General features: G+C 37.6%; 3 protein-coding genes across 6 annotated transcripts in view; 1 reads left to right on the top strand and 2 right to left on the bottom strand.

The window, feature by feature from the left end:
- Positions 1–6,137: 6,137 nt before the first annotated feature.
- LOC102224230 (oxygen-dependent coproporphyrinogen-III oxidase, mitochondrial-like) lies at positions 6,138–9,724 on the bottom strand. Its single transcript, XM_005800546.3, has 7 exons — positions 9,027–9,724; positions 8,235–8,378; positions 8,039–8,149; positions 7,759–7,900; positions 7,165–7,383; positions 6,788–6,892; positions 6,138–6,703 (listed from the first exon to the last, which is right to left on the bottom strand). The coding sequence occupies exons 1-7, from the start codon at positions 9,571–9,573 to the stop codon at positions 6,619–6,621; spliced, it is 1,353 nt and encodes a 450-aa protein (XP_005800603.1). The 5' UTR covers positions 9,574–9,724; the 3' UTR covers positions 6,138–6,618.
- Positions 9,725–10,410: 686 nt separating this feature from the next.
- ccdc181 (coiled-coil domain containing 181) lies at positions 10,411–16,815 on the top strand. Of its 4 annotated transcripts, none has more exons than XM_023339182.1 (6): positions 10,411–10,694; positions 11,672–11,773; positions 13,071–14,141; positions 14,254–14,400; positions 15,321–15,478; positions 16,044–16,815. In XM_023339182.1, exons 2-6 carry the CDS (start codon positions 11,675–11,677, stop codon positions 16,213–16,215), a joined length of 1,647 nt encoding a protein of 548 aa, XP_023194950.1. In that variant the 5' UTR covers positions 10,411–10,694; positions 11,672–11,674; the 3' UTR covers positions 16,216–16,815. The 4 variants fall into 4 exon arrangements, with proteins under 4 accessions (XP_023194950.1, XP_023194949.1, XP_023194947.1 ...); XM_023339181.1 differs by having other exon boundaries at positions 11,669–11,773; XM_023339179.1 differs by having other exon boundaries at positions 10,412–10,721.
- A 608-nt stretch (positions 16,816–17,423) lies between these two features.
- The window catches only part of p3h2 (prolyl 3-hydroxylase 2), a 49,728-nt gene continuing 42,611 nt past the window's right edge, over positions 17,424–24,540 (bottom strand). Inside the window, exons 8-17 of the mRNA XM_023339801.1 lie at positions 22,348–22,437; positions 21,964–22,004; positions 21,743–21,834; positions 21,523–21,650; positions 21,316–21,411; positions 20,645–20,795; positions 20,268–20,385; positions 20,101–20,176; positions 19,737–19,877; positions 17,424–18,379 (exon numbers count right to left, since the gene is read on the bottom strand). Coding sequence (XP_023195569.1) covers positions 18,287–18,379; positions 19,737–19,877; positions 20,101–20,176; positions 20,268–20,385; positions 20,645–20,795; positions 21,316–21,411; positions 21,523–21,650; positions 21,743–21,834; positions 21,964–22,004; positions 22,348–22,437 — 1,026 coding nt within the window. The 3' untranslated portion in view covers positions 17,424–18,286. The remainder of the gene's footprint in view (positions 18,380–19,736; positions 19,878–20,100; positions 20,177–20,267; positions 20,386–20,644; positions 20,796–21,315; positions 21,412–21,522; positions 21,651–21,742; positions 21,835–21,963; positions 22,005–22,347; positions 22,438–24,540) is intronic.

Raw genomic sequence — 24,540 nt, 5'->3', positions numbered from 1 at the left:
TTGATCAAATTTATTCATGTGTGACTTTAATTGCTTTTCTTATTTAATGGAAAGACTTCAGTTGCAATGTTGTGTCTCTTTGACATTAGCGGAATATTGACACAGTTTTGCACCCATTTGTAAAGGAAATACAGCCACTGATTTGTCATAAGCGTGGTAAGAAGTAAAAGTAGAGAGAGAAGAAAAATATTTCCAGTATTTTCCTGTGAGTGATGGAGTCCAGCACCAGTTACTTTCCTTTTATGAGGATGATGATGAAACAGCAAATGGCATCCATCAAGCTTTGAAAAACTGTCTGAAAAGCATGTTTAGGAGACCTGGCATGTCACAGAATAATGCTAATGTCATCTTTGAACAGCACCACTCTGCTTACCAACTACTAAGAAATGCCAATGATCACATTTGAAAGTAAACTGCCCAGCATTACTCAAAATCAGCTTTGTCTGCTCAGCTCTGACATCATCTCTCGGTTTACCTGCCCTGTTCCTCTAAAACAGACTTCTAAGAATGCAGAAAAACTGTGTCTATATTGATTTTATTAAGTTCTTTAAAAAACAAAATTGTGCGTCACAGATGTTTCTGAGGAAGTGTGCAGTTTCAGAATGAAGATGGTTCAGCGGAAGGAGGACAATATTTTGGATACCACACCAAGCAACTCATGAGCAAAGAAGTTCCTGACGTGAGGTCCAAATAGACTTCTTGAATTTCTCTGACTCAGATATTGCATGCGATGTTAAATGGTTTTAGTTTTCACCAGAATATTTAAAGTGGAACTGAAGCCAGTTGACCTGTATGGGGAAACCTTCTGAAGTGACTTGAAGACAGTGGCTGCGACTCTCCAAATGGCAAAAATAATTAACAAGGATCAGCTCTATGAAGAGCTTTGTTGTAGCAAAAACAAAAAACTACAGAAAGTAAGATGTGATGCTACAAAAACCAAAAAGATCAAGAAGACGATAAAGTGTCTCCAAGCATCAGAAACGACATTGCCAAACAATTAAGACTCTTTCATTTGTTTTTATTGTCAGGCTCAAATGCTTTTAAAATTTGTCGAGAGAATTTTTTCTTTGATGCAGAGTAAATGTTCAGACTTGAGGAACAGATGCAGCACAGACCTGATCAAAAATGAGCTGCAAATTTCTGTGAAGACATAATTCTTCCAGGTTGTGCAAAAGTTAAAAAAATACAGCTTGAGAAAAAAGTAGCAAGAAATATTTGTGAAAGATCTTCTTTGTAAAGTGGATCACTGGCCTTAGTAGAATCCAGCTCTTTAGATAACATTTAATGAGTAAAATACTTTTGAGCAGCAGTGCAAGTCGATATTGCATTTGTTTTTAATTTTATTTACATGGAAATGTCTGCTTTAAGTCTTAGTCTTGCATTCTGTTTAATGAGGTCATCACAGCTGATAAGTTGCAAGAAAATAAAATAAAAACATGGAGTTGATTTCATCCTCTTTTAATCCATCATGTTACATTTAACATAGACAAATAACATGAACAAGATTAAATCTATTTTAGGTGGATGTAACTCAATTTTTTTTTCTATTTGAGAAATATTGCGCTGTGACGTCCCGGGAGACAAATCTCCCTGAAAGATTTGGGATGGGACCTAAAGTAATTCCTGGAGAGATTCCAGTTAAAATTTTTGAGAAAACAATATTTACTGAAATTGATGAATAGAAACAGAAACAACCTTCGTTGTCCCACAAAGAGGAAATTCTGAATGACACATTGTTCACAATATTTTCGATATGTCTGAAAACAAGACACTGTCGTTCTGAGAAACCAAAGAACGAAAGCTTCGAAATATTTTCTCCCTTGAAAAGAAAAGATTTCTCTTCAAGGAAAATATCTTCCCTTGAAGAAGATATATTTATTTTTCTGTTCACGATATTTGAAGAAGATACCTTTGACATGACAACACGAAGAATTATTGGCTAGACGTTGCGGATTTCATGAGAGCTGCCAGATTTCACAGTTAGTTTTAAAATAATTGCAAAATGCAATCAGATTCCATAAGACATCCATTAATAGCTTAAGAATAACTTCTTTATTATTATTATTATTATTATTCTCAAAACATTATTTTGAGAATAATATTTTATGTTGCCATTTTGAAGACATTATGTCTGCAAAACTGCTTTTTAAATTAAATTAGTTATTTTAACTGTTGTTTCAGAGCCTAACATCAAGACAATAGTCAAAGTAAATCTTAAGATGATAGAAATACAGATCCAAAGCTGACATAAACGATGAAGAGCAATAGAAAATAAAATGTTTAAAGGAACGACTTATCGTTTCTACATTCAAATGGGTTTTAATTGAATTTAATTAAATGTTAGTCATTAATATCAGTTCAGAGGATAAGGACGAGTATCAGGGTCTCTTATAAAACAATAATTAACTTTTGAGGTGGATTTATTTTTTCTCTTCGTTTCAGAATAATGACGGAGCCGAAAGCCCAGACAAGACATTTAAACTTTATCGCACATCATTGAAATATTATGTGTATGCACATAAAATCAATAACAATAATAATGATATAGTATTGACATACTTCGACGAGTACTCCTCTGAAGATTAAAGATTAAAACTGAGGGACTCGGATGATCCCTGCTGAATGAACCAGCAATAGATGAAGAAATACTGGGAAAATAATAATGACTGCCAATATAGCTACTGTTCTTTTACTTTAAATACTTGCTTTATTTCCTTTTATTTGCCTTACTGTTATGTTCTTGTTCTTTTTTCCGCCCACTGAAGAGGAGCTGTGCTGTGATATGGTTTGTGTTAACTGTTTGCACTCGGATGATATGTAAAATATGATAAATAACAAGCTTCTGCTAACAAAACGAACAACAAAAGGCAAGACGAGAGAGCAGGGAGTGAGTCAGGGACAAACAGGATGATTAAAAAAAAATTCTCTGGAAAGTAAGATGTTTTAGTATTAACTGCAAACCTTCAGCTTATATTTTCATGAGTATGAGTTTGGACTTACAAAAATTCCTCACAAAAATGAGTCTCTTACAGTGAAACTGGATGAGGCAAGAACTGCATGGACTGAGAGTGATTAGGAAAAAAAGATAATTTCTTCTGCTGCGTAAGCTTGTGTAGATCCAAATAATAGTTTTTTGTTAAATGTCAATAATTTCAGCATGTTATAGATTCTAATGTTTTTGGAGGGGATTGTGAAAAGTGAAGGACTGACATAAGAGGAGAGAGGAGGAAAATAGTCTGATGGAGAGAAAAGCTCAGAAGAATCTGACATGATGTCCAGTATTTATAACTAAGGTTTAAACCATAAAGAGATTAAGTGATTTGAATGGTAAAGTAACGCAGTGAGAGGTGCAGTGGTATTCAGTGAGGTGCTGGGGCGTTGAGTTTTCTGCTGTACATGAGATTCACTGCGTATCCCTAACTGTGGGAGTGTGAAGAGGCATGTGCAAAATAAACTGTTAAGCTTAATGCCATTTTGTTACAAGACTCAGGTGTTGTAAAAAAAATAAATAAATAAAATAAAAAATGAGAGATGCAGATATGAAGAACTAAAGCTGAAATGATTATAAAATATTTTAGGATTAACGACTGGGGGGATATTTTGCAAGACCTGCGTCCTTCTGGATGTGAGCCAGTACACTTCTCAGATGCCTCACACCAAGGAAACAGAAAAAAAAATATTTCCAGTGTCTGTGAGATATTTCTCTGTGACTGATATAGTCCAGTGCAGGTTACTTGGCCTTTAGGAGGATTATGGTGAAACAGCAAATGGCATTTATTAAGCTTTGATCATTTAGGAGACTGGGCATGTCACAGAATAATGCTAATGTCACATTTTAACAGCACCACTCTGCTTACCAACTATTAAAAAATGCCAATGATCACATTTGAAAGCAAACTGCCCGGCATCACTCACAAGGCCTGCAAGCACGCCTGTAATCAGCTGTCAGCTGATATTAAGTCAGTTACTTTTAAAGATCTACAACTATGTCCTCAGTATCTGTTTTTCCAAAGCATTTTGTTACAAGCTTTTGATCAACTTGTAAAAAAAAAAGCATGAGAAAACAAAATTGTGCATCACAGATGTTTATGAGGAAGTGTGCAGTTTCAGAATGAAGTTGCAGTGTTGTAGTCAAGACTACCTAACCCGAGACCAAGACAAGACCAAGACCAGACTGTATCGAGACAAGACTTTTAGGGTCCGAGTCACAATTTAGTCACAATTTCTGGGATCATGAGCGCCCCCTGCGATGAGGCAAGAGAACTGCCTGCCTCACCTCGAATCTGTTCTCTGCCGTTCATGATCGCCCCTCAGCACACGAATCACGTTACATGCATAGTTGGTGACACAAAAAAAACACTGTACATTATATACATAAGCTAAATTATGGAAAATCAGTTCATATATTAAATGTTTTTTAACCCTCCTGTTATGTTCGTTTCTGGGGTACAGCAATAATGTTCGTGGGTCAATTTGACCCGGGGAGTGTTTAATCATGCAGTAGTGTCAGAAACCAAAACATTCCTCCAAAACATTTTGTATCTGATTATTAACTCCAATACTAACCATTTCAATCAATATTTGTGCAATGATGTTTTTTTATTTCTCAGAAATTAAGGATCAATGACGACAACCTACTCATTTACTCATTTGGACATTTAAAAAAAATGGAATTTACATTTTTCATGTCCACTGAAAAAACCTAGACACACAAAAAACCCCTATAATTTCCTTGAAATTGATTTTTGGTAATTTGTTTTTATATTACATTTAATTTGTTTTCAATGGGTGATCTTTATAATTGAACTTGAGACACACATACTGTTCAGGGTCAAATTGACCCGCTGATTAAAATCAAGATAAATGAGTCATGCAGAGAGTATTTATGTTTTCCTTCACATCTGCTGAGTGTCCACTCAGTGTGAGTGGAGTTTGTCCACGGGAACAGAAAAGGTTCTTGTCAAAAGTTGTATGAACACCTGCTTTCTCGCAGTTTCCTAGTGAAGTAAAGAGAATAGTGAAAAAGTGGGCTTGTGTGTGTATGTGGTGAAATATAGCTGCAAGTAACAGAAACACGTAAATGGTAAGTCACGTTATTGCTTGGATTTTAATCGGTGTGTTTTGCATCCAATGAAAACAGACATGTTAACAAATAAACTGGACAGTATGTGCGGTCTTGACTGGTCTTAAAATAAAATCCCGAGTCCTCAGCGACCGAGACCATCAAAAAATGTTCTCGAGTTCTACAACACTGTCAAGATGGTTCAGCGAAAGGAGGAAAACATTTTGGATGCCACACCAAGCAACTCATGGGCAAAGAAGTTCCTGTCGTGAGGTCCAAGCAACAAGACATTTTGGATTTCTCTGACTCAGCCATTGCATGCACCGATAAATGGTTTTCATTTTCACCAGGAAATTTTTAGAGTGGAACTTAAGCCAGTTGGCCTGTAAGGGAAACCTCTAAAGGTGACTTTCACAGCTGAAAAGTTTTAAGCAGATAAAATGGATACAAGACAGTGTTGATTAAATCATTTTTAAATCCATCATGTTACATTTAACATAAATAACATGAACAAGGTTAAATTGTTTAGGTGGATGTAGATTTGATGTTGGAGAAATAAAAATTATTGTGTAGTGAAGTCATAAATGACGCACTCAGTTATTAAACCCCGTCCTTTGGTGGAGCTGTGCTGAATTGGCTTAAGAGGAACTTGTTCACAGAATTACTAATAAAGTAAACATAACACTCATTTACTGCATTATGGACCAACATCATCACAATGAACTCTTGCCAGTTCTGTCTCATATTTGGGTACAAAATTCTTAGGATTTTGCAAATTAATATTTTTATGTTTAATATAATACAAGTTCTGTTGGCATAAATTACATTTTGCTGGCAATTCTCTTGAATTGCTTTCTCAATTATCTATCCAGTTAATATTAAAGACACTATAAAAATTAATGCAAGAGACAGAGAGAAACATTTATACAAACACACTCAACTGACATTTTTTCCACTTCTGGGTAATTCTCAAATAAATCCATTATATAATTTAGTACACCACTTCCCTGCAATTTCAACTAATTCTTGCTTTTTAAGTGTGATTGATCGAACAAAATTAAATGTTTAGAGCAGATAGGAATATGTCAAAATCTGATTTATTGTTTCTGGTACATCAGTGGTAAAAGCACATACATTCAGTTTGTCCTTTTCCCTTTTAGTGCTTCAATAAATAAATGAGAAGATTAGAAGACTAATTCAAGTCACTGGAAAATTAAAAAATAAGAGAAAGGAGAAAAATTATGCTTGCCATTATGAGTAAAAAGACAGACAGATCTACAAGCAGGTAATCTATGAAGGTAATTTATGTGATTCATTCTACCAAGGAGAGACAAATGGCACAAAACTCAATTATTAAAAACATCATTATCCTTAAAGCTTTTAAGAAGGCTGATTTGAAAATACATGAAGGAAGGAAAATTAACAGTGCAAGTAAAGTCCTCAGACAATTGATGAAACTTGATATTTTCTTATAAACACAGGTCTTGTAAAACAGGTTACAATTTTACAAAAATACTACAAAGGCTGTTCTTTCTGTAAAACTTTGACTGCGGCGCTCACACCCACTCCTTTGGGTTTCTGAGTACCTCCAGCATCTCGGCCTCCCGGGAACCTTTACTAGGCTCGTGCATGTACTCCCACCTGGACAAGAAGGAGGAGTCGGTTACCAGGCAACACAAACGGCTGATTACTATTGGACAGAGAGAAGGAGAGCTGATGTCTTACCTGGCAGTGAGGGGGAGGGACATGAGGATACTCTCGATTCTGGAGCCAGGTGTGGCAAGGCCGAACTTTACTCCTCTGTCGTACACCAGGTTAAACTCTACATATCTGCAACACAAACAAAATAGTAACTCTAAAAAATAGACTCTTCATATTACAGGGCTCCTACATTAAGCTTTGAATAACTTTCCCAACGTCAACTTTCCAAAGTTCAGGGTGCTTTGCTATAATTTTAAAATATAAAATACAAAACTTCACAATTAATTTCTATAATAGCATTTGCGTTGACAAATATTTCTTTTTCAAACACAGCATTCAACTAAATTTACTTCTTTCTCCCCGAAACACATCAGCTGTGATATAATGAATTTTCCACTCACCTTCCTCGTCGCACCTGCTGCCAGTCCTTCTCCTCTTGAGTGAAGGAATCATTAAGATGTTTCTTCACGATGGGAAGATAACAGGGCACCACGGTTCGAGCGCAGCTCTTAATAAAGTTGAACACCTCCTCTTGATTTGGGGAGTCAAGGTCGTCAAAGAAGATTCCTCCAATGCCCCGAGTCTCTCCTCTGTGACGGACATAGAAGTACCTGTCACACCTGGAAGACACAAAAAGTGAACAGAGAAGTTGATAACTTTACAAACTTAAAGTCAAGGATTTATCTGGAAAATAAACATCCATCTGAACAGATGCTATATCATTTTCTTTCATCTATACAACAGAAAACAAAATGTTGAAAAAAGTTTCCCCACCCTTCCTGTCCACATCAACACTAGTCATTTATGACCTCTAGCATTGCTCAACGGTTTTCTTCTGCATCTGTAGATTTTGGGAGAGACTTCCTCTTATCACCAGCCAGCAGTGAGGGTACACCCATTGTAATTCATCCACACAAATTCACTGGAATTAGTCCTTAAAACACACACATAGGCTGATGTGCACAGAAATGTCAGAGTCACTGATGGAGCTGTACCATTTTTTAAAGTCTGCGTAGTACTTCGGGTGATGTTTGTCACAGGCCTCCTTCAGAGTGTTGTGGAACAGAAAGGCGTCTTCTCTGTCAATATACACTGGGGTCAGGTCTGTTCCTCCACCAAACCACCACTGCTTGGAACCTGAAAGCACACACACACACACGAACACCCACACACACAATACAAGCCACAGGGAGAAGGAAACAAAGATCATCATCAATCCATAGAGTCAATAGAGCTACTGACACCAAGACACAGATGCTTTAAAAAGGGACTCACCGTCCTCCTCTTCTATTTCAAAGTATCTGTAATTGAAATGCACTGTGGGAATGTGAGGGTTCTTGGGGTGGATGACGGAGCTCACACCCATGGCACAAAATGGCAGCTTACCTGAAGCAAAATAGAGCCAAGTTATATTTTAGATACCTGAAGTGAAGGTGTTAAGGGAGAAAGTATAACTCTAAGCAGAACCCACCATCTTTCCCTTTGAGGACTTTCCCTCTGCTTCTCATCTGCTTCGCAGCCTCCTCAGTCAGATACCCGAACACCACCGACACATTAACTCCTGCCTTCTCAAACACCTTTCCATCTTGCATCACACAGCTGATTCCTCCTCCACCTAAAAACAAACAAAATGGTGAAAATTTGTTGTTTTTCTGCATTTGTCTGTTGATATTGCTTGTGCGTGCCTGTCTCTTCCATTAAAAAAGTCCCCAGAGTATTAAAAGGGGAAGTATTATGTATTTTAGTTGTTAAAAAATTATATAATATTACTTCATAATTTAGTTATTTAAACACCTTGAAAATTCTGCTCTTTCTGAAACTCCACCTTCAGAAAGTCATCACAACATTGCTCTTCTAATAAACCTTTAACAACAGAAAACAAAATGTTTTCTGTTTAATATAATACCACCAGAAATTCCACCAGGTGTTTGCTAATTGATTCTGGCTAGTCTGCAGGAGCTGATTGGGGGAGTCCTAAAGGAGGTCTGCTCTGTGAGCCAGAAGCTGGGAAGCTTGGAAACTGCAGCTCCAAGGAGGCGGTGCTAGGTCCGCCCAGGCGTTTTGCACTTCTGAATGGTTGTCATTGGAGACTAAAGGATTTTTCAAACATGCATGAAAGAATCAAGGCAACATTCCTGGTATGTTTCTGATGCAAACAAACGTCGATTTTACATACTACTGCCCCTTTAAGAGCAGTGTTTGTATTTGTATGGCCTGTTAGAGAAGTGCAAGCCACTAGCTGCCCCAGTGATCCCTGCATTACCTTCCTTCCTTTGCCATTTGTCCACCTTGAATGTCCCACCGTCCACTTCCTCCAGGGCTTTACAGAACTCAGCCTGAGTCTCCATGATCAGCATCTCCATCTTGGTGCTCATCTCGTCCTTCCTTTTCTCCAGTACACTGATGTCGGTCACCGGGACCGACATGAAGCCCCGGCATCTTTGCGCAATGTCCCCCTCTTCTTCCTCTTCCTCCTTCTTCTTCTTTGCCTTCTGGGGGATTGTGGTCGCCATCTCTGCCCGTTGGAAGTGATTAGCGTTAGCCAGAAAGCCCACCACCGCTGCGGCTGCTACTGCCGCCGCACCACTAAACGCCAGGGCTCCCCTTCTGGTTGTCCCGGCTGCGGACCGACCAGCGGTCCCGTGGGACATGAACCGTAAGTTCAAGCCTTTGGAAAGCCATTCCCTTTCCGGAAGGAAAGTTGCGGATGGGCCACCAGCACCTGCGAGACCCTTTAATCGAGAACCCAAACACCGTTTTGCTTTGGTCTGAGCCGTCTGCTTTACCGATAAAAGGACGATGGACGCCATTTTCAAGAAAAACACTTAGGTTTTGCTATCTTCAGTGAAGTGACAACAGTAACTAATCAATGAGCAGGAACAACCCTTGACTCTATCATAAGTTGCATGCCTACGTGCTATTAGTCGTGTTTTAAAAACTGTCCAGTAAAGGGGCGGGTGGTTTCTGGGTACTGATAACGGCTACCTGGTAAATGTAGTTCTAACGTATCCAAGGAGGGAAGAACAAAGAGTAGAATGCTAAATAACAACTACAAGACCCAGAATGCCGTACGCTAGACACGGATGTAACGTTCAAGGACTTCACATTTACCCAGTGTTTTTCGAAGTGATTAAAAAGTCTAGCGCTCCGTTTTCTCGAGTTACTTAAAAAGGGGATCGACATACGTTTAATATTCTATGTCAATTGTTTTTTATTGCTAATATACTAAACCTTTAATTTAGTAAATGATAAATTTCAAATGATCCAGTATACCACATATCTGTCTGTCTGTCTGTCTGTCTGTCTGTCTATCTATTTATAGAGAGCAGCAGTTGATATTTTAGTTGCAATATTAAATACAGTCATATTCAATATTAGCATAGTGGAACTCGTTTTGTCGGATTTTCTTGATCAACTTCTAAGCATGTTTTATAAATACTACGGTATCCATCAAGCCCATGTTCGTGTATAGAGATGTTTTATTGGCCTGGTGGAATGTTAAATGTTATGTTTTCATTGGCTTTAACGGAAATTTATAATTAACAGAAATATGAAAACATCAGTGTAATTGTGTAATTAATCTGTACAATGTGCTTAACGTAGGTGAATCCGAAGTAATTAAACTTTTCAATACACATAAAGGTACGGAATGGACCCTTATGTGTGAAACATAAAACAGTAGCTTTACAGCAGGCCGTGTTTGTTGTACGCATGCGCTTTTGATAAAGCGTGTTGTTGGTTGCCATGACGACACGTCTATTAAAGCTTTTAAGGCTGAAGAGACTCGGGCCAGATTATGATAGCAGGTGTTGCCATACAGACTGCTACGCAGTATGTAGGACGACGAGATGGAGAAATAACAACGAAACAACTCGATAATCTAAATTGATTTCCCTAACTCATCGACGGCACGTCGTTGCGCAGCCTGTTGGTGAGTGGAATAGCTAACATTCATTTGGTAAGAATCTCTTATCTATTTCTGTTTAGCATGAAAGAGGAAAAGATCAGTGTTTGATTGCTGCTCTCGCGACTTTTAGTTTTCCTATTTTACGTATCTCTGTCAACCAGCACTATAAAAAATAAACCAGATTAACGGGGGTATTTTTTTGTCTTAGCTTGTATTGAGTCCAGTGTTGTAAATTCTTACAATTTACAATACTACGCAAATTAAAATTAAACATTTAGCCGTTGTTTTAGCTACGGGATTCGGATTGATGGTTTAAAAAGAAATAAAGTTTGGGTAATTATGCAATACCACCTATTATTCACCAGATGGCGACAAATCACGAACAATTTATTCAGAGTTTGTCTTTATTTCACTGTGATGTCGATTTAATAAGTTACTTATGGACATTGCCAAACAGCTAAGCATCGCATTTTAAGTAAATATCATATTAACAACAGCACGATTGTAGTGTTTTTCTTGTTTTGCTTATTCAAGCACACACTGGTTAAATCCTGGTCTCCTACTTCAGACGACGTCTGTATGTTAACAGCCATTTGCCTTGATCACTGAATTTTTAATTAAACTTTTCACTCTGACCGCTGTCAGTGGTTTATATCCAGCGGGCTCCCATGTAGAAGAGTATAAGTGGATAAAACATGTGTCTTAGATTTGTGTTTATATTTTTAGGAGATACTGATAAAAATCAAATACAAAAAAAACATACTTTGGTTTAAATAAGGATATATATTTACATAGGAACACAGTACAGCCAAAATGCATATTTACTATGGACCAGAACTATGAAGGGACTTTCCCTATTACTTTTAAGAAATATCTTAAAACCCAGTGTGGATCAGCTTCATTGTATGGCCATAAACAGTTAGCTATATTTGTAAAAAAAAATTACTTAAAATCATTGCAAAATTTATTTAACATTTGGTCTTTTTGTCTCTCATCAGCAGATCATGACTGAGGCAAATTCATCCAAGTCTCAGGAGGATTATGAAGACGACTTTGAAAAGGATCTTGACTGGCTAATCGGTGAGGAGGGCCAAAGTGAACAGGTAACCGACTGGTTGCTTTTTTTCCCCCTTTCTGTGGGATAACAATACATTTTAATTTCTGGGGTGAATCCACGTTGTACTGCAAAAGTACAGTATTTATACCTCTTGAGGTTTCAACATATTGTCACATTACAGCTGCCACATCATCTGTCTATGTGATAGATAGACCAACCCAAAGTAGTACATTTTGTGAAGAGGAAGGGAAAGGATTTATGATTTCTCCTTTTTTCCCAGTTTTTAAAAAATAAAAATCTAAAAAAATAAATAAATCTGTGTTTAGCCTTTGTGAATCTATTCCTTGGACTGTAATTTAAGTTGGAAGTGATTTTTTTTTTACATTTGTCTAACAGTTTTGTAGGGACTGAAAATATTATCCAAGTTCTATTTTCAAAAAATCTAAAGCTCACTCAGTTTTGCTTCAGATTTTCAATTCAAATTATGTGAAGACTTTGACTAGACTATTTTAACACAGCTCCTTCAGAACTAACATGGACCTCTTGTTTGCTTTGACTCTCTGATGATACTGCAAATATAAATACTGCTCTCAAAAAATTAAATGTACACATATACAAAAGACCACATGAATTTAATAATGCAAATTTACTGCTATACATCATGCAATAATATTTAATTAGATTTAATCATATTTTTGACTGTACTGATGTTCACCAATGCTCTCATGTAACAAAGAAGAAAAACAATAAAAATAAGAAATTATTTTTTGTGTTACATAATCAGTTATATTATATTATATTATTGCATTATAACATATCACACAATAAATCACAAATTTTATCACAATTTTTAATGAAAACAAACATTAAAAAATGACTGCCCATCATTTTTATGTAAGCGACACACTTTTCACAGTTGTATTCGTAAAACAAATTTAAACTATCATTACTCTCTGACTTCATAGCTATTATAATCTAAATGCCATGAAATTTGTGTTTGTAATGACACTAAAAGTATGAATGCAATTGCATCAAGGCTCTGTATGTTTGGAGTTCCCTTCTGTGTGTCCTGAATGTGTCACTAACCCACAGAGCTCCTTTAAAGTGTGATGGGTAATAGTGTTAAGTTACACAACCTGGCACATCTCACTGCTTGCATGTGAAACCAATGCTTTTCACATGCAGTGGCATACTTTCAGTCTGATACTTCCCAATGCATCATTGATGAGCAAACAGACATATCTGCTATCACACTAGCAGATTATCAAAGTCTAAGTGTTGAGCTTGGTCTTTTGTCTACATTACAACCTAAGTAATGAATGTCTATTTCATCTACTGAACAGGGCTCTGACTATGGGGACATAGACGCAGAAATAGACAAAGAGCTGGAGAAGGAAGAGACCCCAGGAGAAGGGATAGGAAATGAAGACAGGGAGAAAAAACCAGACCATGTGGAAGATCATGAAGAAAGGTGGCCGTCTCCTATGGAGCCGTTAGGCTATGACACAGACAAGGAGAGTACATCGTTGCCTGCAGAATCACCTTCTGAGATATATGAGCAGACAGATGAGGAACAGATGTACATCTTGGGTAAAATCAAGCAGGCCAACAAGGAACTGCAGGAACAGGAAACGCCAGATATGACGAGACAGAGACGGCTTCACTTTAAAGACACACTGGTGGACCTGGTGGTGCCCCCACTCCTTCCAGATAGCAACTCCGATGACACTGATGAAGAAAAGGAGAGCGCCTTGATTGTAGGTGCAGCATGTGTGGTATCAGGGGTGTTGTCTAACTTGATCATTGACTCTAGTGGACAAGTTAGCATCAAGGACAGAGCCATGGTTTCAGATGCAGAGTCTGAGGTATCACGGAAGAGGTCCGAGTTATACACCAGTGATACCGAAGGAGAAGTCAGCAGCGAGGACAGAGCCAAGGTTACAGATGCAGATTCTGAGGTATCACGGAAGATTTCTGAGTTAACACTTTCTCCTCATGACGAAAGCAAGGAATACAGAAGATTTAGTGTTGAAGGACTTCAGGAAACTAAGGAGAGTAAAGTGCTTGTGGAAAAAGATGGTAAGTTTGACCTTGTTAGTATGAAGGATATGGAGAGCCAGAGTCTCCTCCCGCCAATAGTAAATAATGTAGGCAGCAGTACACAGTCGTCTGCTCACCTCCAACCCTCCTTTCAACTGGGCACTGATAAACGTCAAGCGCCTCGACCTCCGACTGTGCCCAAGGTCAGACCCAGTTCGGCCAGCCAAGGCCAGAAAGGGACCCAGATGAGAAACGGCAAGAGGCGAGTGCAGTCTGCGACAGGAACTCTTTCCAAGGCGACTTTTGCTCTCTCTCCACAGCAAAAAGAGCTGCTGCAGAAGATGAATGAGAGGAAGGAGAGGCTTGCCAGAGAGGTGTGATAATAAAAAATAAAAGATAAATTTGTAGATATTTGCATTGCAGTATTGTAGTTCTGACATTGGTAAACTTTTTTTTTTTCACGTAGATTGTCGTTCTTCTTGTCAGGCAGAGCAGAGGAAACGCGAGGAAGAGGGGCTAAAGAAACAGGAGAACGAGCAAGCCTTCAAGTCCTGGTTGATAAGGAAAAGAGAACAGATTTTTGAGGAGAGAAAGATTCACCGTGCCAAGGAGATAGAGAGGATGAATGCTAAGGTAGGCAGCACAAAACTTGTCAAATATTAATCCACTACTGAAATATGAAGGGTCCCATCTCCTCCTCTCTATGAAGATCAAAGTCTCCCTCTAACTTTCTCTCATTTTTTTTTAGAGGAAACTGTTTCCCAAGCCTGCAGTTGTTCTCAGTGATAATCTCCAAAAAGATATCTATGCAGCCTAATGCAGAACTGGAGCTTGTATGAGTGTTTTGAGATCAAAATATTGAAATAGTTTTTAATCTTAGGGGTTGTAATGATCAAAACAACCTCCAGCCTTCAATTAGCTACAATGATTTGGAGAGTGAGAATAGGTGGTTATAGCTACAGTGGCATTTAGAAGTTTTTATGTTCACACTGTGAGACTAAATGTCAAGCCATCAGCAAGACGCTGGCATAGTACAAACTGAATACTGGAGGACTCTTAGTCAGAATCAGAGGACTTCATTTAAATTGTTTGGCTTCGTATCTTGAAGGTGGTGTTTATTCACAGTGCATGAGTTTTTGTAGAGTTGTTAATAATCAATGCCAAAACCAATTTTAATGTGTATTTCAAAACTTTTGTCAATGTTTTAGTCATTCAGATGTTGACTCCAAGCCAAGTTTAAAAATTTGAAGAAAGTCTTCTTGCTTCATTCCAGCTTCACTGTGCAACGTACCCGCAATACTGGCACTGAAACATGATGCTGAAGGTCACCTCTTACCATTATGTCCCAAAATCTCAATCATTGTCTTATTTCGTCACCATCTGACCCTTATATGTTTTCTCCTGGAGGAAGTCAGTGTGTCATACTCAGAAAGAAAGTCCTAAAAATGCCTCTTCTTCCTCAAAAGTTAGAATGCTGATATAAACTTTCCAACTAAGAAAGAAAAAAACGTTCACAATTTTTGAATTATCTCCACTTCTACCCGCGGCCACAGAGAGACGTCTATGACCCAGAGGAGGCCTACAGGTCATGGCTTAAAAAGAAAAAGGAGCAGGTGCAGAGAGAGAGACAGGTTCTGGAGCTCAGGAAACTTGAGGAGGAGTGTAACTGCCTAATGCACAGCCGCCAGGAGTGTGACCGTGCCTTCAATCTGTGAGTGTGACCTCCTTATCTGTGTCATTCAAAGTCCTCAATAGTAGTAACAAACAACAAATAATTAGATAATTCCACATCTCAGCTTTTTACATTATACAGACATCATTGCAGTGTAGTTAAAGATGATGTTCTTGTGAAGGTCTTGGTTTTCACTTTACTGGAGCCTGTGAGGTTCACAGTCATTTAATATGGAGACTAATTAGTTTGGGGTATTGCATATTGACAGGGGTGATAAACCGGTTTAAAACCCAGTGGATGAGGTGGAAAAAAAGTTGGGACTGGAAAAACATCTACCAGTAAGCAGGGAGACAGTAAACTGTGTGAACTTTCATAATAAGTAGATATTATAGATCTTTGGTGTAAAACATGTTATATTTGCAGCTTTGCTTTCTAAATTTGATGTTGAGAGAAGGGTAAATATTACAAAATTAATTTTACAAACATTTTCTCTGGGGATCTGGTCTATAGAGCAGAAAAATAACTGTTAAAAAGTATTAATCATCAGACTAACTATTGTGTTGAAATAATTTTTTTTTAGACAATATTTTCTTGCCTTTTCCAGGTGGCTGAAGCGGAAACAGGATGAGAAGCGAGCACAGCAGCTGTTAGCCTTAGAGCAATCCCGCAGGTTGGGATTGGAGGTGCGGCGTTCGCGCCGTATGACGGAGCTGATCTGTTCCGTCAGCAAAAACAGACCCTTCCAGTTCACCGACGATTCCGCTTACCGCTACTGAGGCAAACAAGCCCCACACACCCTCCCAATTCATACACAACATCTAGTGCTTATTAAAAATTGCAACTGAACTTTATTTTATTATATATATATATATATCTGTTCGCAAGGTATGAATGAAATATTGTGTGTACTCTGTGTTATGTTGTATTTTCTGTGCTATGTTACAATACGTTTTGAGAAAAGTAAAGCACAGTGACCTCCTTTCATGTAAACAGACCTCAATCAATCATCCAGTAAATTGAATTTTTTTTTTTATTATGAATTATATTCTGTGTAGCAACAGATACACATCACTTTGTATGAAGTGCTTCCTAAAATACAGATTAATTGATTCTCATTGCATGCCTTTGATCAGAGTGCTTGATTAACTTCATGTAGACCAAGCTAATTCTCATGAATGAAAAACTTTATCTTCTGATGTATGTCCAAAGATGTAAAAAAAAAAAAAAAAGGTTTTATTGTTTTGTGTCTAAGAAAACTTAGACAGTACAATTTCAGCACTTTTTACATTTTGGTTAAATCCAAACTATAATAAACATTTATAGTCAGCAGCTACACGAGTATCTGAAATGGCAATAAAGTCTTAATTCTTAGGAAAGTGACTGTTCAGTCTGATCTTTGGTGATCTTCAATGCTCTCAGTTCTATTTTTGTACATCTACTTGCTGACTTAGTGCAACATTGTTATTCTGAATAGTTAATCGGAGCACGGGTAAGAAGATACGTCCTCTTTAAATGTGTTTTAAAAGTTTATGATTCATGTTGAATTAAATGTTTACAGACTGAGACCAAACAGTTGAAACTTTGATCAAAATGCCTGAATTCGTAGGTAAAATTGTTTTCAGCTCAGCTCTTCAGGCAGTCGGATAGCAGCCTATTTTTAATAAGAGGACGACCTACAGTATAATCAAAGTAAACAATAAGGGATAGAGGACTTTATCTAGATAGAGAATCAATATGGAGATGCTTTTTTGTAGATTTAGGAGTTTTACACAACAAAATTATAGTTCTGTTGTGTAAAACTGCTTTTCACCTTTCAGGTATTCAAGTCACATCATGTTACAATATTATTTCCTCATCAAATTGAAAGTCATATAGAGATTTGATTGTGCTATAAAATGGCACTATGTGCCTGGAAAATACACATTTTAAGTTCATTTTGAATATTGGATATTTCATTTTAAATATAAATAATAGACAAATTATAAACAATTTCAATTTGTTTTTATTTCTATGCGTGAACACACCCATTTTATGTTAACTTAAACAAAAATGGTCTCCCTCTTAAGGCCACAATACAAATATTGAGAGCACATAGGAAACTTTAAGTTTTGACTTACAGTGCATCATCATCATCATGATCAATACAGGCATGAAGTAATAAATGCTCATAAAAACACATTCCTTGAAACAGGAACAGCTGGCATCTTTCATAAAAAAAAACAACCTTTTTCATATGAAATGCAGACATCAGCTGTCTAAAAAACATAAATAAATCAAATACTCATGAGATCACCATTCTCATATCAGTAAATGTGCAAAACTGTACAATGCTCTTACAAATTATGTATTCAGCATGGAACAGGTTCCAATTATTGCAATTTCCAAAATAGAGGAACAGTGTACCACCAACCTTGAAAATTATTACTGGCAATTTCAAAAACTGAGTAACATCTTACTGTGTGTAACAATACATATATTTTTGTAGCAGTTCTAGTTGTAATAAAAGTTTCAGGTATATTTTGCTACTAGCCTCAGAGTTTTCTGAATTAAGATTGGAAACAATCACAACCCAAAACAGTGAAACATCAACTTCACAGTTCACAGCATAAAAAATACCAAACAACAGGATGTTACTGGAAAAAAGGTTCAAAAGCCAAACAGAAGTTTAACGGTACAAATAAAACCAATTACACAACACTATTATTAACTTTGCACTTCGGTATAGCACAGTACAAAAATAGAAATGTTCTGATCCAAACATTGTTTAATAAATAGCAAAATATACCAAAGGGTTTCATTGATAAAGATAATGAAGAAGTGATGGACACTTCTTTGTGTGCACCACCTCTACAGTTCATCTTTAGGGTTGATGGTGAGGCCCTGACCCCAAACAGACTGTGTGTCCAAAGCCTGGATCACCTCATCCGCCTGCAGTCTCTCCTGGAAATAATGAGGACAAAAAGACACAGGTGAGAAGGAAAGAAGAGGAAAAAAAACTACTTTGTTCATACAGCAAATAAAAGAAATGACGAAATAAAGATATTGGAAGATTAACTTATTTAGTAGTTTTTACACTGAGATGCAACATGTTGTCTATGAGTGCAGTTACCTTGATACTCGTATGTTACTGTAAAAAGTATACACAGCTCCGGAAAAAATTAAGAGCCCACTGCACTGTGTCTAAGAAAACTTAGACAGTACATTGAAAACCTCATTGAAAACCTCAGTTATTCCACCAAATAACTGAGGACTCTTCCACAGTTAAAACATTAGCATTGTTGTTCCTAAATGAATATTAACTTGTTTTCTTTGCAATACAATATTTGAGGCCTGAGAGCGCTGCATCTCTTTCGATATTTTGACCATTTCTCATTTTCTGCAAATAAATACTAAATGTTTGCTTGGAATTCTGGAGACATGTTGTCAGTAGTTCGTAGAATAAAAGAACAATGAACACATGTTACTCAAACATATACCTATACAGAGTAAAATCAGAGAAACTGATCATTTTAAGTGGTTTCTTAATTTTTTCCGGAGCTGTATATTTTAGGACCATGACTCAGACGAGGAAGTATGAGAAGTCAGATTGTAGCAAATGATGAGTAATTGTAAAAGAAGATTAATAGTAATGCCATTTTTATCTGAATCACTGAGAGATAGCAGTGGGTCTCTAAACATCAGTAAGTGTTCAAAAATAGGAATAAGCTTAAACATACAGATTATTCATTGCCATGTCCAGTTGTTTTTAGTTTGGTAAATCGGGTAAACTATTTAGACATAGCCTGGTGTTGTACTCGTCCACATGAAGGCTTCTAATTATGCTCTCATAATTACATCTGTTGATGTCATATCAACAAAAATGAAAAAGAAAAGAACTCTGGCACCCAAGTTGATGGAGTGTAGGCTTGTTAGGAAACTTTGGTAAGTAATTGTACTCACTCCCACTGATGTTACAAAAATGACTGAGGAAAAAATTCAGTCTCAAAGTTTTATGCAAATTGTATGAGACATCCTCCAAAAGACTTGCAGCTTTTATGACAGAGAAATGTGATTCTAAAACGTACAGACTCAGTGTGGGTTAAAGACAAAAGCAAAACATAATTTCAGAACACTGTACTCGTATCAGCCTACTCCACAAACATGAGGTTATCACTGCTAATCCATCACACAGAGTTCTAGTAAAATGGCTTTCACTTTGTGGCTGCAAACAAATCCTACGGTGTTAATCATTTTCCAAAGCACTGCAGGTAAAACCAAAACCATACTACTAACTGAAGCGACCTTAAAGTCTGTTTACCAGTTCTCTGTAGAGCGGATCTAAGGTGAACCACAGGGCCAGAGCACATCTCTGCCCACTAGTGACGGCTTTCACACCGTGTGGATTCTCTCCCCCTGATGAGAAACCCACCAGCCGACCACACTTTGGTTTTATTGATGCCTGAAAAAGAAAGAAGATCTAAATTTAGTTTGTTTATATTATCACAACATTATATTCTTCTTTTGGGGCCACTTGCAAGCTAGATGAAAATTAGCTTTAAATTTGTTATTTATTCATTAATTATCTTCAAACACTGAACATATAAATTAACCTCTGGTGTTATGTCCTTCTATAGGATCTCCATTATGAAGTAAAATCTATTTTTTCTGGATAACCATCTCACCGTGACTGTTTTGGCATCCATTTCTGTGAATATAAACTCCCCTCCTTCAAAATCTCCATTTAGATATAACAGTGCACTGAAAATGGAAAAGACAACACCGAATCAATACGAGATTATATAATCCACTGGATTAAATCATGCTTTGAAGACACACATCATTGTCCTACCTGTAATCTCTGTATGTGTATGCTGGTGGTTCTTTCCAACACTCGTTGGCGTCTGGATCCAGCAGACAGTTGTCAGCATGGATGGGATGGCTCAGGTCATTCCTGTGATCTTGTTGGCCTAAGGAACAACAAATAATAAACCAATCACCCAACAAACAAACAAATCAATAATCAATATGGACATTAGCATGTTTGGATCTAAATTTCAAGTATTTATTGTAAGAGGATGAAAGCAGCTTTTAATTTCCCCTTAAGGAAATCCAAAGATACAAGTTTTGCCAATAAACTGACCTAAATGTTATTAAAAAGAGTCATGGAAAGAACCCAAAATAAACTATTGTGGGGCTTTAAGGGTTTATGTTGAGTGAGTTAGTGACCTGTGATGGCTGTCCGACACACCAGGTGTGTGTAGGAGAAGTGCAGCGTAGTGTTGAGCATGAAGTAGGACTCCACGATCCGTCTCACTCGCTCGCTGGTATCATAGAAGAGTCGAGCGCTGCTCATGGGCACTCGGCCCTCATAGCCGTACTGCAAGGAGGACAAAATGTAGTCAAGCAAAAATCAGGATTTGTATAGTGTAGCTGACTTTATTCTTTAAGCAACATCCACAATGAGATCCCTGCATCCTTTAGGTCACATCTGTCAAACTCAAGGCTCAGGGGCCAAATCCGGCCTCCCGTTGCTGTTCATGTGGCCCTCTAGAGTCTGGACTCTACTCTAAAGGGCCACATGAGTAGAACCTTCAAGATATCAATTGTGTGCTTAAATAGTAATATTAATCAAATCAAACCATTTTTTTATCTGTATAATGCCAAGTTACACCAATGTGAACATATGTTCAATATTATTTAACTTTAAGAAGCATTCATTGAATGCAGAAACAGCTACTTATTAATATATACACAGTTTGTTACTGTTACAACCCCGACCCTTTAAGGACATTCTTGATTTTTATTTGGCCCAAAATGAAAATGAGTTTAACACACCTGCTTCAGGTGACATGTGCATTTGGAACTAAGGAAGCTGTTTGCATTAGCATTCAGTGTACCTGCAGAGTCTTCAGCACAGTGGCTCCTTCGAACCTCTCGTTGGGAGTGTGTGGAGACATCCTGCCTCTGTAACCGTCTCCTGCCATGGTGACTGCCTGGAAAACAGAAATAAACCCACAAATAGGCTTCAGGCACATTTTTTCCCCAGTAGAGTCGGGTTTATATTTAAGACTACCCCTGATATTATAACTTTACAATGTACTCACATGTGCCAGGTTTCTGAGCTCTGCACACTCCCCCTCAGAAATAACATGATCGAGGAGAACCCGCTGGGTACCGTTCAAAGAAACGGAGTTCTGCACCAGCTGCACACTGTCATATAGCAGGGGGCCACCTACACAAACAGAAGCACCTTAATTAAGTCTCCTACCGTTTTATTAACAATCACAGTAATAGATCTTTAGTAACAGCCTCTCACAGGCTTACCTTCTTTAAGCTGCTGTGAAACAATCACAGTGATGTTTTTCTTCTCCGAAATGGGAACATACTCCATCCAACCATCTGTTCCCGAGGGAATCCTGAGGAAACAAAAGCAACAACTGTTGAACCTGAGAGACTCTCAGTGAATTACATACAGCCGACACATTGGTGTTTTCAAAATAATTCAACTGAAATCACTGGTTTTGGTTTCTGGTGTTACATCTTACCTGTTGGAATCATCCCTTCCTCCTGTGCTGCTCCAGTAATTCTGCATCAGAGACAAATTGAAACCTCTTACTAGCTTGTTACATGCTCCTAAAAGCTCTGCTCATCAAATTCAGACGGGATTTCGCTTCATGCAAGTTGAAATATCTTAGCTTAACCAGCAGGTGGTGCTGTTGGCTGCAGAAAAAGTGGTGAATTGCGGCTCTGCCAGACACCTGTTGCTCCAATACATGTGGACAGTGTCTCTATCATTTCCGGGCAAAACCACTATTTAAGTGGGAGCAACTTGCTACATACTACTACTCATGGCGTGCTTCAAAGATCAAAAGCAATATGACAAGAAAAGGATCTAAATTACAAATGTTACTATGCTAAAATTAACTCACTCCTTCAGTGAAGTCAACACCCATTATTTTGCTGCCCATTAGAAGGAGTTCCAGTTCCAGCTGGTGCCTTGTCAAGTAACGTTCAGCTTCCTAAAGACAAACACAGTTTAGTAACAATCTCTGTATTAATGATATAACAACATTACAAATATATAAGCAGTCATTATTCTACAAATATTAGAAAGTAACTAAGCTACTAAACATACACTGAATCTAAAGATAGAACAGTGATCAATTATTAAATATTGAGGTAAAGACAAAGCTAGTGGGACCTTTAAAGGTCCATGCTTGTACATGTTTGGCAATATTTTCATGTATGGTAACTTTTCCATGAGCAAAAGAAAAACAAAAGAAATAGATATGTTTTCTTCTGTCTAAATTACATGTAAATGTAGCTGCAAGGGGAAAATCCCTCAAAGTCGAAATGTAGAAAAGATATTAGAGAATGGTTATTGCCATAATTATTGGTGTTTCTATGTGGTGATGGATCCTTGTTCCAAAAACTAAAAGTATTGATGAGACTGTAACTTTTACCAACTTTTTCCAACCAGTGGTCCCAAGAGAGCAGCAGTATAAGTTTTTCTTATGCTGTTTAGCAATAAAATTGCACTACCAGTGCTAACATCTCTACCTACCATGTTCATTTAGACAAAAAGGACAAAAAACAACAACTTTTTATCCTCGCTTTTATCATTGTCGCTCATCCCATTCCTAAAAATCATCTCCTTCCTGATTTGGAAACACCTTTTTCATTAACAACGTAGAAAATATCGACATGAAGATGTTTCTTAGGCTCTAAAGGTGATTGTTTAAGGGGTTTATTGTAATATCCACAACTGAAAAAGGGCATCTACATGAAGATGATTATTGGTTCCATTTGGATAAAAAGTGAAACTAACTTCTTCGCAATGTAGAAAGGACACCTTTATCACAAGAAAACCTCAAAGACATCCATAACATGTGCAATATACCTACGTAAAGATACTTCTTGGTGCCTAAATGTGGTTCAAAATTGAAACCTTATCTAAATAAATGAACATGTGTATCACTACTGCAGCAAGCAAATAAAAAGGAAAAAAAAGAAAAGATTTTACCTCCTTCAGAGTGAGTGAAACTTTGCCCAGAGGACTGTTACAAAATCTGAACCGCCTGCAGCATTTTTCTTTTCCATTATTCTTTGGAAAACAGCATGAAGATTGTGTCAGAGACCTTATGCAGACTCTCTACCCCCAGTTTTCCTTTCTTTTGAAAGCAGGACCTTTGGACGGAGAGGCATGTTCAGCCAGGCCTTGACACCCTACAAATGAGCTCCCAGAGGCAAGAAAAGGAGGGAATGCATGGAGGAGGCAGGCTGGAGGGCAATTAATGTAGAGTAAACTGACAAGATGTGAAAAATGGGAACGCTAGAAAGCTATAAGCTAATATATAAGCTTCAGCCTCCTTATCTCAGCTTCTGATAATGTTATCCAGACAGTCACACATTCTGCTGGAAACTTTGGTTGCTCTAATGAGCAACAGGCTTTTTCTAGTGAGAGACTAAATATTTGGGAGAGCAACAAGGCAGCGGTCTAGGTCTTTTTTAGTTAAACAAACTGATGACCAACCAGACAGATTTTTGGAAAACAACCTTTAGCTCCGGCCAAGAAGTGGGCTTTTTACGAAAGGTTGTCAGCTTTCCTCTCAAGTCTTTCCTCACTTCCTGCATAATGTCTTTATCTGCCTTTCATCATTCTGGTTTGGAGCATTCCCAGGGCTTCTTTCCAGTCCATCTTCACTAAGAAGAGAGGAAATTTCTGGACGTTGTGGATGATTTGTAGATGTAGCAATGACTTATCCTTACTCTATATAGTGTTCAGACGCACTTCAAACGCAAAGAGGGGATTGTAAAAACAAAACCATGACTGTTTTAAACTGCACACATTCATTTCTAAGATTAGTCTCTGTGCTATTAGTTAATAAGTTCACCAATTTCTCCACTCACTTCTTCCAGAATATTAAATCCTTCTGTGATTGACTCAGCCTGTCTGGGATTCTGTTTCAAGTTCAAGGCAGGCTATGGTCTGTTGTAAATTAAGCCATTTAGCTGTGAGATAATGGCGGAGAATTAAATGTGCTTTGAGTACCAACATCAAAATAACTTAAAAATATGTGGAGAAAAAAGATGAGGGCAAAATACAATACGTCATAGGTTCA

Source organism: Xiphophorus maculatus, chromosome 9 (genome assembly GCF_002775205.1).
Source record: "Xiphophorus maculatus strain JP 163 A chromosome 9, X_maculatus-5.0-male, whole genome shotgun sequence".
NCBI classification, from domain to species: domain Eukaryota; kingdom Metazoa; phylum Chordata; class Actinopteri; order Cyprinodontiformes; family Poeciliidae; genus Xiphophorus; species Xiphophorus maculatus.
This window is presented reverse-complemented; position numbering and strand designations above follow the sequence as displayed.